Below are 17,160 nucleotides of genomic sequence, written 5' to 3' on the forward strand. Positions count from 1 at the left end.
TTTCGAATAGTGAGGTTTTAGGTTCCTTGGAAGAGCTGGATATCCCTTCCTCCTTCAGTGAGCTGAAGAATGCCATCAACTCTCAGGAATGTGGTAAAGCCCCAGGACAGGATGGAATCCCAAGAGAAGTGATGAAAGCTGTCTTAAATTCTCCTCTCGTGACACACCTCCACAGCCTCCTCTTGCAGTGTTGGGAACAAGGATCCATGCCACAAGACATGCATGACGCCAGGATTATGACCCTCTACAAGGACAAAGGTGACCTCCAAGACTGCAACAACTACCGTGCGATCTCCCCGCCGAGTACCGTGGGGAAAGCTTTCACTCATGTAGTTCTCAACAGCAGCACCTGCTGTGGTTGTAGAGACCGATATGGAAGAGACATGCTTTGTTGCAGCTGAGGCGGATGAAGGCGTCTGGTTGTCCTGCTGCAAATGCACCAGGGTGTTTCTTCTCTCTGCACTGCTCCATTGTCCACCAAGGCCAGACAGATGGCAACCATTGTGTCCTGGTGGCCTGGCGCTGGCATAGTACACTTCTACTCCTTTCAGGGCATCCCAGTTTCCTTTGCATCTCCTGAAAAGCAACTCCTGAGTGATGGAAACAGTATTGGATATGGCACAAAGGGCTACAGTAGGATGTAGAGATGTGAATGCCCAGGGGAGAAATGAGCAGGAAGCAGGTTCCCCACACCACAAAAAAATCCATTTCACCTGCCACCTGGCCGCCTAGTAAGGCTTTCAGGTCTCTAGTATGTTCAGACTTGCACAAGTAGAAGTGCTTTCCAATAGTGCCAAGACACCACTGTATATGACCCATTCTTCCCAGTATCAAACTGAGGTGTCATAGTTGCACACAGAGCTCTTACCTTCTCCAAAATGTGTGAGCCACTAACCCTCATCTTGAACAACACATTCAATTGTCATCCTCAAAGTGCTTCTCAAGGGTGAAAGATGGGGTTTTAATGCCTTTAAGTAACCAAGTGTCTCTCCTTGGGGTAATCGTCTTCTAGCCACCCCACCCTACCAGAACATGGCTCCCTCCTGCACAACATCAAGGGCCCACATGGGAGTTGATCATGTTACAACCCATTCTCCAGTAATGGTTGGGAAATTTACCTTCTGATAAATGGGGCGATGTGGGCATGGCCCAATACCTGATCTTCATGGTATGGGAAGAATCCTTGCCAACATGACATGTGACAGGTGAAGCTTGCTGCTGTCTCATTTACCTTACAGCAGAAGGTGGAAAGCAATTCTTGCTGCTCCAAGGAGAACACCTATTTGATCTGAAGCCCCTCTCTAGTATCCTGTAAGCCTGGCAGTAATATGGTTTGCCACCAAAGCTCCTTCTAATCACAAAAAGAATCCCCAGCAAGATAAGCAGACAGCAAGCCAACTGTCCTCATCTCTCTGTTTTCATGGGAACCTAAGTGCTCAGCATGGCACCCTCAGATTAGAACCACTGACAGCTCAGCTTCAGCGAGCCGACACAACACTCCATAAATCAGGGGTACCTCAACATGGTGCCCTCCAAACGCTGTCAGAGTGCAATTCCAGTCATCCCTAAACATTTGATCATACTGCCTGAGGCTGACAGGAAGCAGCATCCAACATCTGCCTACCCCTGCTGTAAAGAGCGATCCATATACAGGAAACAGCTAGGATTCTCCACTGTACCCGTGAAATTTTGGACCATGTGAAAAAAGGGGCACAAGCTCCATCACTGAAGACTGCCATCCTATCTACCTGCCAGGCTGCTGAAGCACCAGTGGATTTAGGGTAGTTCCCCAGCCCAGGCCACAAAGCCAATGGGGTGCAATATTACTACTATTATTATAATCATCATTATTACCACCTATGTTTATGCAGGTACCTACTCAAAGTTAAGGTAAAAAAGAGAGCCAGTGTTTAGGCCCAGGTCAGAAAGGCAATTGAATTGCTGCAACTAATGACATAGTGCACTTGAGCGCATGCACAAAGCAAAAGGTGAGAGAGGGGAGGGCAACAAATTTTGTCCTCGCTCAGGGTGCCATATTACCCCAGTCTGCCCCTGGTTGCAGCTTCCTTGACCCAAAAGTCTGCCTACATTCACTGTGTCTTTTCCCTAAGGTACGACACTGGGCCTCTCCTGAGTTGAGATTCCAACACTTGGAGGAGTAGAGTCATACACCGGTACCTGAGATGGAACATATGAGGGGGTTCCTAATACATTATTAAAGAGAAGGCTGAAAGTAATTTAATACTGTCTTTAATGAAAACCCATTAGTTTGAGTATGTTTTTATTTCTCTGGCAATAGGCATAAGTGCGTTTTCAAGTACACATAAAAGTTGATTTGAAAATTAGACTAGCTTTAAATAAAACATCCGCTCCTAATCACAACCAAATTGCATAATCCAGCAGTATATTCCAGTGACCAAAGTGAATGCGGAGAAGAATGGCAGCCCTGCAAACACCAGCTTGAATACCCCAGGAGACAGAATCATAGAATTAGAGAGTAGGAAGGGACCACAAGGGCCATCTAGTCCAACCCCCTGCGTTGCAGGAATCATTTGCCCAACACGGGGCTCGAACCCACGACACTGAGTTTAAGAGTCTCATGCTCTACCGACTGAGCATGGAAGGACAACTCTGGATTCAACCTCCAGAATGTTCAAAGTGCTCTTTGGCCACTGGCCCAGGCACATCTAAACTAATCCTCTTTGCTCTCACAAATGGCAGTTCTCTATGATCTTAGGCAAGGGATCTTCCTCAGCTTTGCTCTTTTAGATCCTGTTTAACTGGTGATGCCAGAAATTGAACCTGGGATCTTCTGCATGCAAAGCACGTGCTTTTTGTTGGTGAGCTTCAGTAAATAATAAATAATAATAATAATAATAATAATAATAATACCTCATCCATGTGACTGGGTTGCCCTCTGGGCAGCTTCCAACATAGTATAAAGCAACTATGCATCAAATATTAAAAACTTTCCTAAACAGGGCAGCCTTCAGATGTCTTCTAAAAGATGTTTATTTCCTTGACATCTTGATGGGCACCACTGCCGAGAAGGCCCTCTGCCTGGTTCCCTTCATTTCTCGAAGTGAGGGAACTCCCAGAAGGCCCTCAGAACTGGACCTCAGTGTCTGGGCTCAACCCTTCAAAAATATTGCCCCAACCTTCTTTCTTGACATCCCTTCTTTCCCACTGCCATGCACCCTTCGAAGTTCTGACATGGCTTTGCAATTACAGTACTTCCCTATCTTGTCCTAGAAAGGATTTCTCGGCCCTGAAAACAAAAGAACAGAACGACTAAACTATACAGGTTGCCACTGCCTCTCCAGAAAGGATGTTTTTACTTTGGTTTTTGGTCCGTTTTGTACTGCATGGTCTATAACCACCATCATACCCCGAGACTTCGTTGACAATTCCTTGAAACAATATAATTATGATGCACATGCATGCTTGTGCAGAAGTGTTATTTGTGGGAGTTTAAATCCAGATGCATGCAAATTAAGTTCAAGGTGAGTCAAACAGGAGGCAGCACCGGAGACTGACATGGCTGCCTATTGGAAGGTGGCCTTTTAGTGACTGGTGCACTTAGCTGGCCTCCAGAATTCAATAAAAGCATTCACTGAAGAATAAGATGGACAGGCGCTCCCCCTGCTGGCCAGAGTACGGGCAGCATGTCCAGCTCCACGTCCACGTGTGCCGCCTACTTGTGGACAGCAAAGCACTTTGAAAGCATAGCAGCAGAGCACGTCAGGCACCAAAGCAGGACTCAGAAGGGTTGCAGAAGCTGTCTCCAGACCAGGTGCTCAGACCCAGTGGTGACAGGTCTGTTGTTCACCTACTTCATGCATGAGGTGGTGGCAGTGGCATCAGGGGAACTGCAACAGGTGCAGAACAAAAACCCACTTTTCAATGCAAAGTCAAGAAACTTGATGCAACTGGAGTTGGCGGAACTACAGCAGTGTGAAAATGGGAGGAATGAGTGATGCAAACCAGGCGATTTGTATCATCCTCACTGGTGCATTTTCTGGTCTTTGCCTCAGAACTAGACTTGCAGGAAGAACAAGAGCAATTTCCACGAGGTCAGGACATCTGTGTCTGAGCTGTACCACTTCAGATAACAAATGAAGATTCATGGGTTTGCATGCTCCTCTCCACAGAAAACAAGCATGCCAAGGAGAAGGCTGGCACTAGAACCCTTATTTTTGGCATGCTAGTTTTGTACGCAAAGGGGAAGAGATTTAATGTTCCTACAGAAGAGCAATGGCAATTGTGTGAACTCCCATTCGCTGCTTGATGTTGTGCAGTCAAGACACCAGTGTGCCTAAGTCCCACAAGTCTCCCAATCTATTGCTCTTTTGGTAGCTTTCCTTCCATAGTTTTAAGTATTATTAGAATGGCATCAACTTCTGCTCTGGGTTCCTCCTCCTCTGCTCCAGCTATTGATTCCCTTCATAACTCATTTCCAATGTGATTTTGATATGATCTCTGCAGAGCAACACATACAGTAACTAAAATGAAAATCTCCACTATGCTAATTTTCTGCTTGGAAGAAACATAAATCTGCAAGAATCTTCAATAAAAGGAGGACTAAAGCAGGTTTTTTTTCTGGATCCTTAATAGTTCATTCTAATTAAACTTTGCTAAATGTTACATTGTACTCGTAAGCACTCTCACACCCCTGGATCTCGGAGCAAAGATGGAGGCTTTCCTGATGTGGCTCCCATGAATCACAGCCCGCATGGCCAATGGTCCCATCAATGGATGACAGGAGCCAAAGTCCAGCAATACTCAGAGGATCCTGCTGGGTACATGACCTGCTTCAAGACTCCAGTTCTATATACTCCCAGCACAATCATCATTATAATAAGATTTCTGCCAGTCACCACTTGAGCAAATGGGAGTTTTCTCTTGCAGCTCTCCAGTGCACAGCTTCATAGGTCCCTCTTGTGAAACATGATCCATCATGAGTGCCGAGTGCTGCCGAATGCAGACAAATGTCAAATGCAGACATGCAATTCCAGAGGCAGTCGAGTGACTGGATCTCTGCTTTTAATAACCGCTGTGCTGTTTTGCATTGGGACAGAGGAGCACTTTACAAAACGGATACATCACTACAGCTACCTTGAGACAGTGGCTGGGGAGGAGTGGTGGCCTGGATGAGACAAACATTGAGAGAGAAATTTAAACAGGAACATTTAAAACCTGGAGAAGAGACAATTAAGAGGCAGCAGCCGTCGTCTAGTATTTGAAGAGCTGCCACATAGGTGATGGAGCAAAGTTGTTCTCCTTTGCTCCAGTCAGCAGGACCAAGAGGGGTCCAAACAACAAGGAAGGGGTTGGGGGATCAGGAAGAAACCTTAGGAAGGGCTTTCTGGTGGTACTAGCAGTTGGGGAAGGGTTGTAGCTCAATGGCAAAGCATCGGCTTTGCATGCAGAAGGTCCCAGGTTCAATCCCCAGCGTCTCCAGGTATGGTTACGAGAGAACCCTGCCTCAAATCCACAAGAGCAGCTGGCCAGCAGTGTGAACAATGCTAAGAAAGGACTAACATTCTAACTCAGTGAAAGGCAGCTTCCTATATTCCAGTTCGACACTGACACAGACTGTTTCACAAGATGCTGGGGTTTCCTCTTTAGCTGCTTTTGAACAGAAGCCAGGTGGTCACCTATCAAGGACACAGTAGCAGGGGATTTCCTACACTGGCAGGAGGTTAGACTAGAGGTCCTTTGGGATCCCAATTCTATTAAAGTTCAGCATTGCTTTCTGATGTCATCTTTAGAAACTAGGCACTGTGTGTGCAGCGATTGCCATTTGCGCATGTGCAGAAGCAGCGATCACCATTCACACATGCGCAGAAGCGGGCAATCGTCGCTCACGCCTGCGTACAACAGCACCTCTCCCAGCGACCCGTTTCAATTTCCGGACGGGCCTCCGGAAAAGATTGTGGTTGTGAGTAGAGGTTCCACTGTATTGTTCAGCTAGTCAGGAATTACTGGCAAAAGGTTCGACAAACCACAAGCCATTCAACAAAACAAGTAAACAAGCCACAACTTGCTTCGTCAAAATTTGGTTGGTTTTCCAGCTGCTCTTGCCTTGCATCTTTGTAGCTTGGCAAATGTTTGTGGTGGGCTGGCAGAACAGAATTGTTCAATTTAGACATAACAAACCATGGTTAGTCTGCTGAGCTTGCTTCACGTGTCCAAACAAACCATAGTTTGCCACCGGTATGAAATTTACGGCATGTAATGCCTTAAGAGAGAATATTATGAAAATGATATACAGGTGGTACATGACACCAGTCAAGCTTGCAAAAATATATCATTTGCCCGATAATAAATGTTGGAAATGTAAAGAAAATGAAGGTACATTCTTCCACCTTTGGTGGACGTGCCCAAAGATTAAGGCTTTCTGGGAGATGATCTATAATGAAATGAAAAAGGTATTTAAATATACCTTCCTGAAGAAACCAGAGGCCTTTCTCCTGGGCATAGTCGGCCAATTGGTGCCAAAGAAGGATAGAACTTTCTTCATGTATGCAACAACAGCAGCAAGAATACTCATTGCAAAGTACTGGAAGACACAAGATTTACCCACCCAGGAAGAGTGGCAGATGAAGGTGATGGACTATATGGAATTAGCGGAAATGACTGGCAGAATCCGAGACCTGGGAGAAGAGTTGGTGGAAGAAGATTGGAAGAAATTTAAAGACTATCTTCAGAAACACTGTAAAATTAATGAATGTTAAAAATGATGTTGGATTGAAAATAAGAGGCACTAGCAACAAAGTTAATGAGAATATGCAAAAATGAGTTGATAACGGATGAAAATATAGAGCTATAATATGTTAAGATATAGAGTTAAGATAAACGAAAGAGGGTAAGGATTTGCTGATTTGATTATTTAAATGGGAATACAAAAAGGGGAGGTGTGAGGAAGTCAAGGAAACAAGCTAATGAGTTTAAAGTTACAAAAAATGGGTTTGTTTTTAACTCTTTTGTATCTGTTTTTTGTACTTTGTACTTTGTATTTTTATTTTTATTTTTTATGTATTTTTGTATGTTCCCCCCCCCTTTTTTTGTGTATTTTGTAAATTTATGTTTTTGTAAAATCTCAATAAATATTTTATAAAAAACAAACAAACAAACCATAGTTTGGCTAAACGGACTACAGAAGACCAGTTTGCACATGTTTAAGGTACATGTAACCAGGCACATGTGCGCCATGTTCAGACCTGGGAGAGGGCGTAATGGAGGCATAATGGGACGGGCTTACATGTGCTCTGCCATCACATGTGATGACCCAGAATGCAACCCCAAACAAATCAGGTGTTGCCTGTATAGCTTAGTCCTTTGTGCGAATCAGGCCTATTCTACAGGAAAATTGCACGCGGGGGGGGGGGTGTCTTAGCAGCAGCCAATGAGACTCACATAAATTCCTTCCCAATTTCATCTATGGTGATTTTGTATAGCCCAAGGATAAAAGCAAACTCCATTCTCAGACCATCATTCTAACATCCCATTCTGATGATACTGTATGTAGGTAAGGGAGAAATACTTTGTCCAAAAGATCACTGCTAACATGTCACATAAAACTCAGATTTCTCTAACTTGGTTTTCCAGTTATTGAAGCTCCTGGCTCAAGGCAGACCATCTCAGAAGTTTAAGCTCTAGTCCAAATTTGTTTTTACTCCCATATTATAATTCCAACTACTTCCCTAGGATCTTTTTTTCTATTTTATTATTTTTATGCATTTTTGCTTCATCAGTGGTTATTTGAAGGCAACTTATCTCACAAGCAGTAATCTTCTGTCACCATTTATTCAGTTCCCAAATTGGATTCTAGTAATATCACACTGATATGACAACTGAGTTTATTCATCTTCAGCATGTTTAATAATATGCTTCGAGAGGATGCCATCAAGTAGCTTGTGTGGAATGCCACAAAACTAATGAGGTGCTTGAGGCATGAACATGTTCTTTATCAGGGCCTGAGGTTGAACTATGACTTGCAGCTCAGGTTCCAATGAAGAATAGCATAGGCATTTGCCACATTATCAACACTCTCTGAAGTTGCTGTCACTCACCTACCCATGCCCTGTTACATTTGATGTGCAACAAATGGCTTCCTACGAGCTTCTCTATACAAATAGTTTTTGTTTTGCTCTGTTTGTTTTTCTTTGTTTTCTTAAACCAGTGTCTGAACTCACTTCGGTTTCAGATTTGTTTTTCCAGCTAAGGAGTTAAAGGCTGGAAGAGAGATCAACCACCTCTGAGTCATATGGGGGCTTTTGCATTTGTCTCAGGATAAGTGACCATTCAAACAGCAGTATGGACATTATCTTTAGGTATGCAAGTAGAACAGGCAACTTAGCACAAGCACACCGTGATCCAAGAGTGAGCTGAAATAGTAAGCAGGAGGTCGCAGGTGAGGCACCGAAGAACACCCTACGGTGCAAGTTAACAATCCTGAAGCAACCTCCAAAATGCCATAGCAATTTTCAGTTGTCTAAACATGTCCTAACTCCATCTGGAGAAGCTATATATAAAGACTACTTGCGGGAAAGAGCATCCTTTCTGAACTGCCCAAGCTGCTAGCTGCAAACGACTTACAAGTTTTTCTTTGGTACTACTCATATCTCTCTCTCTCTCTCTCTCTGCCTTTTCAAGTTGTCTGAAATATGCATTTCCTCAAAAACCTGACAAAAACCTGACACGGTGATAATTTTCTAAGCTATGTTGCTCATGTCAAATTATTCAACATCTGTCTTCGTGCTCACAAAAATTAGCATAAGATAGTGGTTTCTGATGACACCTCTAGTGAAATATTTTGACTTGTACCAGTAAGTTGCAAACAACCTGTCGGGTGGATAATGTCAGCTTCCAAGTACTGCATACTGTATTAAAAGATGGCTCTGCAGGTTGTTTGGGGTTTTTCAGAGCAAAACCCGACCGACCTAATGCTGGGTTGGGGCTATACAAAGGGCATAGGTGATTAGGCTGTACAACACCACCACAAACAGGCAGGAGAAGGCATTCATAGCAATACTACACAAGCTAAAATCCATGTTTGATGCTGAGCATGTTTGGTGCATAGAAAATGAAAATCTGATTGAAAAGAGGAAAGAAGATCTTGGGGAAGAATTATACATTTATGCAGCACTGAGCATTCCTGCTGTAAGATAAGGATGGCATCCCTAGAACAGGCATAACCAAAATCAAACAGACAAGGAAGGCTGACTGAACACAGGAATAAGGAAAGTTATATATTACCACAAGGAGTATTATACTTATTTGACTACTTAGTAGACTCCAAAACCTAGCCATGAGATTTCTCTAGGCTAAAAAAATTGATTCTATCGGCTAGGATGAAAATGGAAGAAAGATCTATGAGGGATGCAATAAACGGTTTGCTTGTTGTGATTTTTAAATTGCCCTTCATCACAAGCAATTCCGGGATAGTGTGTGTACAAGTAAAACAATTAAATTTAAAACCACAAATATGCCAGAACTGCAAAACAAACACCACAGTGAGGAATCTAATTCCACTGACCATGAACTGGTGAAACTGTTCCAAGGCCCTGAAGAAATAGGTATGTCTTGAGACAACACCTGAAACATAACAGTGAGGAAGACAAGCAGACTTCAAGAGAGGGGAGTCCATAATAAATGGGTGCCACAACCAAGTAGGCCCTACCTCACATCACCACACAGCAAGCTGAGTTTGTCAGTGAGATTATAAGGAGGACCTTCCCTGCAGATCGTAAGGCCTCAGCTAACAGATATACACTTCTGGAATACACATTTTGATCTTGTTTCACAGCTGGTGGGACATCTGAACAATGGAAAAGGAGTTTAGATCACCAGATTTGGGAATGCTATTCACTCTGGGCATGTGCACATCGTAGGAAACCGACACAGTGTACTTTTTACATATAGGACTCACTGGGTCTCACTAAAGCAGGGCTCTCAACTGCCAGAAAAAAACGGTCTGGCCCTGCCTGCTTTTGTGCCTTCAACTTCAGCTTAGCATATCAGTGGCGAAGCTAGGGGCTTTGGCACCTTGAGCAGGGACGTGGCACAACTGCGCGAGCATCCCAATAGGGGTGCCGCCTGCAGCGATGTCAACCCCCCTCAGGGATGAAACCCAGGGCAGACTGCCCCCTGCCCCCCTTCCTACGCCACTGAGTATACTGGATTTAGCAAGTGAAGCTTTCCATGGCATAAACAGAAGTGAGGAATCTGTGGCCTTCCAGATGTTGCTCCCACCACCCCTAACTGGGCCATACTGACTCTGACAGGAGTCCAACATCTGGAGAGCTACACAGGGTCTAGAGAAAAGTACTGTCACCTACTAATGTACGCACATCAATCTACTATTAAAAGGTACAGGAAATAAGCTAGCAAAAAGACTACGGCAAAAACAAACCTAGCACATGTTCCCCTATGCTACTCACAAGGCAGTAATATACAGGCAGATTATTCCACTAGGCACCCTGCCAGCATCAGAAATATAGAGTTGACCCCATAATCTTAGAAAATGGGAAATCATTCACTCAGCCAGATCCTTTTTTATTTCTTTTTTTGTCGTGAGGGAAGAATTGCTCCTTCCTGTGCATATTCTGTCTACTTTTCCTTGTCTCTGGTGATGGAGATCTCCCCACAACATTTCTGTCCGATTGCACATGAAGGATATTTTCCCTGATGCTCAGCCTATGTACTCCTTTGAAGCTCATCGCTTCACCTTCCATCTTCCACCCTGGAATGTTTCCTTGAAGGTGTTGATTTGTTTTCTGCAAGCAGACAATGATGAGGGGCTGCCAACTCACAGGGCCTTTTCCTCAGCAAGGGAAGAGAAAGTTGGGCTGTCAGCTGCTCCATGTTAGCAATAAAACACTCCTATCAAGGCTTGTTAAATCCTGTTTCTAAAGTAAACAAAGCAGGAGCCCAGTTTCCACCGGCCAAAACAAAGCTACTCAAAAAAGCCTGCTCTCAAAAGACTGTAGACTTTATAAGATGGGCTTTAAAATAAGTATTGAAAAACAAAAAACAAAACTCCCCCGTCTTTCTCTGTATACATACTTAAAGAGAGAGAAAATATTTGCCACCAACTATTTGTAGAGGAAAAGAGACAAACCCATTTCTTTTTCTCAATGACTATCTCCTTTCCACCCACCTCTAATGTATTTTTCACCCTATTTGAGACATTTGTTGCTAAATGCTTTATTAAAACAGTGTTTCCCTTAGGAAACCTACGAGATTGCACTATAGACACTTTCTAGGCCCAGAAGCTGTGGCTGCATTCACATGAACAAAAGCATACAACCAGGGAATTATTTAGGGTATTTCTTTTTTATCATTTTCACTATGTAGAGCAGTACAGCCTGACAAGGAAGAATTAGAATTGTCAACCAGTTGTTGTCTTATTTGCACACCCAATACCACCGTGTTTGACCAGGCAAACATAACAATGGCATGAAAATTCAATGGCCACCTGATCTAGTTTTTTCACCATGGACTTTACAACAGGTTCCACCAAGTTCTTCCCTGATCCTGTCATTTGTCTGGTTTGCTCAAAACTGACTTAGTTTTGTTTGTTTAGCCAGAGTGTGGCATGTTTGAATGTCCAAGCTCAGTTCAGCAGACTAACTAAGGCTTGTTTTCCGGTGACAAGTCATGACGTGAAGCCATGTTGACTTATAAACCATGACTTGTTTTAACTAAGGTATGGTGTTTGGACATAACCCAACTTGCTTAACCATGTCTTTTATGGCCTCCCCACTCAAGAAACCTGCCAAGCAATAGCGGCACAAAGCAAGAGCCGCTGAAAAACTTTGGAGAAACAACATGTGGCTTTTTTGCTTGGGGTTTGCTGAACAGACCATGGTTAAAACAAAACCATGGCTTGGCATTGTTTGTGAAGAGTCACTGTCTACCTCAAACAACACTAGGAGAAAATGCTCAGTGAAAACAATCTAGAATTCTCATCTGCCCTACTTGTGGTGGGAATAAGTTTTATAAGAGTCTTTTCCGACTAGTTCAAGAGTAGAAAGGTCAGACTGCTGCTCTTATCTCATTTCAACTTCTCTTCCAGGACCCATTTATATATTACAACCTCCACCATGGTTGGCCAAGGTATTTTGTTACCCGAGGCACAATAACATATGGCATTCTCCCCCTCCCCTTGACCCCAAGTACAAAGTACCCAAGGCTGGACAAGTTACTTTGACACCAGAGAAAGAAAACTCCACACAAGCGCCACACCCTGAGATTAAAAAAACAATAAAAATAAATTAAGTGTACAGCCAAAAAAACAGCTTCCTAAGGTGGCTGCCTCACATGGATGCCCCTCTAAATCTTGTCATATGCAAGAGGGTATGGTATGGCAAGCCATTCACACAGCGTACTTCACTACGGGGTTCAGGGTGATTTCCTTTATGGCAGCACAAATCTCTCTTTGGAGACACGGCAGCAATCCCCCTCTCCACACGCAGCAATTTTCGGTGGCCTCCACAAAGTATAAACCAGCTCACAATGAGAAATGTGTAGTAGGAGTCAGATCATATGAAAGGATGGTTAAAGGGAGAGGAAACTGGCTTTCTATAGATGTGTGAACGTGGTCAAAGACGGCACAGGGATTCTGTTGCATCACCAGCAGCTCATGTAAGATTTGACATTTGCCAGCCCTTCTTTAAACAGCTATACAGCTTTTAATGGGAGAGGGGTGTGCGCACATGCAATTTTCTGTGGCCAGCTTAAGCTGAATGGAAGGAATCAGATAACGAGGGAAAGGAAGATTATTGGGACTCAGACACCCTTCAGTCATCGTATCAAACACCAATTTGTGTAACAAGCCTCTTCAGGCAGCGAGCAAGCTAGATGTACTTTGGACTCCCAATTATTCCATGTCTCCACTCCAAGTGTCTCCCTGTAACATATATTTTATTTATTCCATCCTTTGCAATAAACCTTGGCAGAGGCCTTTCAGGAAGGCCCACGTGGCCTATTATTTAAAGGGTACGTCAAATGGATATTTTATCTGGTTTAATCGGATTTAAACTTACTACATTCAGATTGATAGAATGTATTTATAGCCTTCATACCAGCGCATGTGACCCCCCCTCCTCACCGTCTGCCTTCCTTGCCTCTCTAACATTCAAGTGTGTGTGTGTGTGTGTGTGTGTGTGTGTGTAAGCGTACTGAAATACAACATTTGAATTCCCAACCCTTCCACATTTAGTGCCACAAGAGGCAAACATTCAGAACATGAAATACTCCAACTATATATAGCTTGAGGCTCCAGCTCAAGACCAGCATTTAGGGCAAAGGGAAGGAGGATTGTGGGGTGGGCAGGGGGTTGCAGAGTCTCTAATCCTGCTTTAAGTTTCTTTGCAAGTGTAACAGCTTTGATACAGCACTGCCAAAGCGCCATTAATAGCTGGTGCTTCACCTTCTAAACAAGCAGCTGTGATCGGAGAAAGCTCCTGGAAAGGAAAGGCTTGTGAAAAGACAAAATACTGAAAGTTTGCAGTGTGCCAATAGAATAGCCTGAGCCATACACACAGAAAATTCTGTTCTATATTAAAACCAGCATTCACTCAATAGATAGTTGAAAGAGGGAGAGAGAAAGCTGATAGATTTTTGTTCGTGTTTGTACAACCAGGGTTTGGGGGAGCCAGAGAAACCCTGCAGAATAAATGAAAGTCTTGTGTACAGTGCAAGCTTTAAAGAATGCCTCCATTACAGCGAAGCTTATTTTCCCCCACCCTGCATTCTCTTTCTCCCTAAAAAATACCATCAGGATGTTGATTTAAACATGGAGAGGGTTGAAAGAAAGAAGGAATCAACTAGAAAAGAAAGAAGCCTGAGTCTGAGGAGTAAAACCCAGGGTCTAATATTAAAAAGAAGCCAGAGGTGTAGGAAGATTGACAATCTTAAAGGGCCTGAAGAGGCCTTTGAAAGCAAGCCCACCAGTAGTTCTGCTTGGACTGCAGCAGCCAGGCTAATTAAAAATAAAAAGTTTGCCTGGGAGCATATAAAACACCCATGGGGATGTAAAAACCTGCGCACACAATGGTTCTCTCGCCACAAAGACATTATACACCCCGTCTCACCGCTCTCGGGTGCTTCTCCTAATTTCCCTCTGGACCTTAAATCCCCCCATTCTCCCTTCCCCTTGACAGACACAGAGATACAGGGGCTGAGGAGGAAGTTGGAGCAAAAGAGCATCTATTTAAAGCAGTTATTTCACAAAACAGAACTAGACTCCAGCTAACAACCCCAGCCCTAAGGGAGGAGAATAAATTCCCTTTAAAAAAAAAAAGCATAATTAAAGTGACCTACAAAGACTTTTAGCTGCAGTGGGGAATAGGCTGCACCGAACTCAGCATTGATGGTATTTACACATAGGTAAGTTCCAGTTAAATGCTGGTTCAGCTGTTATTGTTTTAACTCTCCCTCTCCCCTGTGGGGATATGAGAGACACGCTTCTTCTGAAGGCTGACTTTATTACGATGAAGTGGTAAGGCAAAACAGGGCTTCGATAAGTCTGGCAAGTTCTTCTTTTTAAAAACAACCACACACAAAACCCATAAGCAACAAATATAGTAAAATAGGAGTTTCTGAGATGCAGAAGCCGGGGCAGCGTGAGCGCACCTGCACACGCAAGCGTTGGCGGAAGCGCCGCATCCCTTGCGCCGGATAAGTCCCTCACTGGCCGGCCCTAGATGAGGCCGACAGGAAACGACTCTTGCGCTTGTTTGGGACCACGGCGGTGCGCGCCAGCTGCCTGGCCAAGTGCACGTGTGAGCGCGCGCGAGTGCATCCATTTGCAAACGGGGGGGGGGGGCAGCTGTAGTGGGATCGTGGAAAAGGGGCAGGGGCTGGGAACGCTTCTTTCACAACATAAATAAGAGCCGGGGAGGCGGTGGAGAGAGGAAGGCGATCGAAGCCGCCACCCGAACGACCCCCCGCCCCACTTTTTTTTTTTTTTTTTTAGCCCACGGAGCCAGTATAGGAGTGGCTGGCGGATGGAAGGGGCGCGCTTTCTCTTACCCCCACGGCCCTCGCCGCCTTGCGCAGCGAGCATCCATCTCCACACCTCCAGCCGGCTCCCCAAACGGCCCTCGCAACTCCCGAGGGGCTCTCCCAACAGCAACAGCGGCCGTGCATGCGCGTTGCCGCTTTGCAGAGCCCGCTCGCATCCCGCTTCATTTCAAAATCGCGGGAGCTCCATGGCGACTGGGTCGGGCTGCCTTCCCTTCTGGCGATCCGGCCTCCACGAAAGAGCTGGAGGGGAATCGGGCCCCTGAATATACTTCCCCGGCTGCCGCCGCCGCCGCCGCCCCCCTCCCCCAGACAAGAAAGGGAGCGGGGTGTGTGGGTGGGATTCCCCTTCCCCGGGCGCCGTGGGTGCAGGCAGAGCGCGCGCGAGAAGTCGCCGGGGGTTGTCTAGAAGCATAAACCGGATTGCAACCATATTAGACTTTGGCAATGTGGTTCTAATAACCGTTTAGGAAAGCCCGCCTGGCGGCCGGTCTCCCACAGCAGCAGCGGCGGCACTTCAGGCCAGCGCTTGGCTTACAACCCCGCTTCTGTGCGGGAACAGCGTCAACAAGTAACCGAAGCGGGAGGGAGGGCGCAACAGCTCGCACCGGCGGCGGCAGCAGCGGGTGCTTCGCCCGAGGGGAATGGGCGACTCAAAGCGGGAGGAGGAGGGCAATATTGAGCAGCCCAACGAAATGGAAAGCAGCTTCGTCTCCCAAGAGGAGGAGGAGGACATAGTTTTGTACACATTACGCACGCACACCGAAAAGTGCATCTCTCTCTTTACCAACAACAAGTTGAAGGGAGCCGAGCCATGTGGGCACGGGTATTCTTGTGCCATCCCCAACCCACCGCCCCCCCTGTTTTGCCCAGGACGAAGCTCTGAAAGGGTTAATCGGCGGCGTCTCTCTCGCCTCGTAAATCTGGAAAAGGGAGCGGGGGGAGAGAGGCGGCGGCGGCGACAGCACACAGGCAAGGAATTACGAAGTCGCGAACTGGGCTGGTGGGGGAACCTATTGCTACATCCATCCTCTCGCTCCTTCCTGCGTTCTGTGGGCACCATTTACTTTCTCTTGCTGCTGCAGGTGCTTTTGGGGAGGGGGAAAAACTTTGATCTGAGCCTAGCTAAGCCTGCACTCCCCCAAAGCAGGAAATCGTGCAACACACACACCGACCCCGCGTCACTTACCGTAGACCCCTTGTCCCCTGGTGTACACCGGAACCAGAGAGAGGAATAAAACCCAAATAGTCTCCATCTTCAAGGCAGAAGCTTCATAGCCTGTGAAGAAGAACAGCCCAAGCACCACCTCCAAAAAAAGCCCAGACAGCATCAGGCGGTGGATTCGAGAGAGGCAGGCGAGGAGGCTTTTCCTGAACCGGCTCTGCTATTTTGCGCTTTTGTAGATATATAGATATACTGTATATGAAAAATGCCCACCACTTCCTGGGGCTCGAAGCAGGAAGAGATGGATCCAGCGAAAGGAAGGGAGCCTTGGCCGGGCACAGGGCGCCTCAGCCCGGCTTAGCCAAGTCAACTCCAGCCAGTGCTTCTCGGGAAGCTCGCGATCTCCTCCACGCACGCACACACAACAGAGCGAGGGAGCGAGTCAATTTGAACGAAGAGAAATATCCGCCCTCCCCAAACGGGGAGCAGTAATTGCAAGTGTAAAAGGTGCGAGGAAGGGAGGAGAGGAAAAGCCAGCGAGGGATCTGGTTTCTCCCCCCCTCTCCTCCCTCCTCTCCTCGCTCCCCGTCTTGCCTTTCGCCGGATCCCGGAGTCCTCCCAGAAGAAAACAAACAGAACTTCACGCCCAGACGTGCAACGGCGACGAAATAACAAGGCGATTCAAAACCAGAAGGCACAAGACGAAGCGATCCAGTGACGACGCAAAATCCACAGAGAACTTCCGCGGGTTTCCCCCCTTTTCTGGCTTCGCTCCGATTCCTTTAAGCAGAGGGAGTCGTATTTGTTGGGGGGGGGGCGGAGGGAGAGAGACGTCAAGTGCTTTCTGAACTCCCCAGCTTCCCAAACTCAGTCGCCTGCCAACTGAGGCCAACTTGAGAGATGCAACAACGACGGAGAGCGAGGGAGACACACGGACTCCTCGCCCTCCCTCCTACTAATGA

At 45.9% G+C, this 17,160-nt stretch overlaps 1 protein-coding gene across 5 annotated transcripts in view; it reads right to left on the minus strand.

Annotated features, from left to right (window-relative positions):
- MDGA1 (MAM domain containing glycosylphosphatidylinositol anchor 1) overlaps nt 1-17,160 on the minus strand; it is a 255,017-nt gene extending 237,857 nt beyond the window's left edge. For 4 of the 5 annotated variants that reach the window (XR_014545719.1, XR_014545720.1, XM_083604484.1 and 1 more), the window contains exon 1: nt 16,223-17,160. Coding sequence is in view for 3 of the 5 variants with exons in the window: in XM_083604484.1 (XP_083460610.1) it covers nt 16,223-16,364 (142 nt within the window). In the remaining 2 variants the exon portion in view is untranslated. Of the gene's footprint in view, nt 1-15,042; nt 15,279-16,222 lie in introns of those variants that run through there. The other variant, XM_083604485.1, reaches the window with a different exon arrangement.

Source organism: Podarcis filfolensis, assembly GCF_964270895.1.
Source record: "Podarcis filfolensis genome assembly, chromosome: 3".
In the NCBI taxonomy this organism is placed as follows: Eukaryota; Metazoa; Chordata; class Lepidosauria; order Squamata; family Lacertidae; genus Podarcis; species Podarcis filfolensis.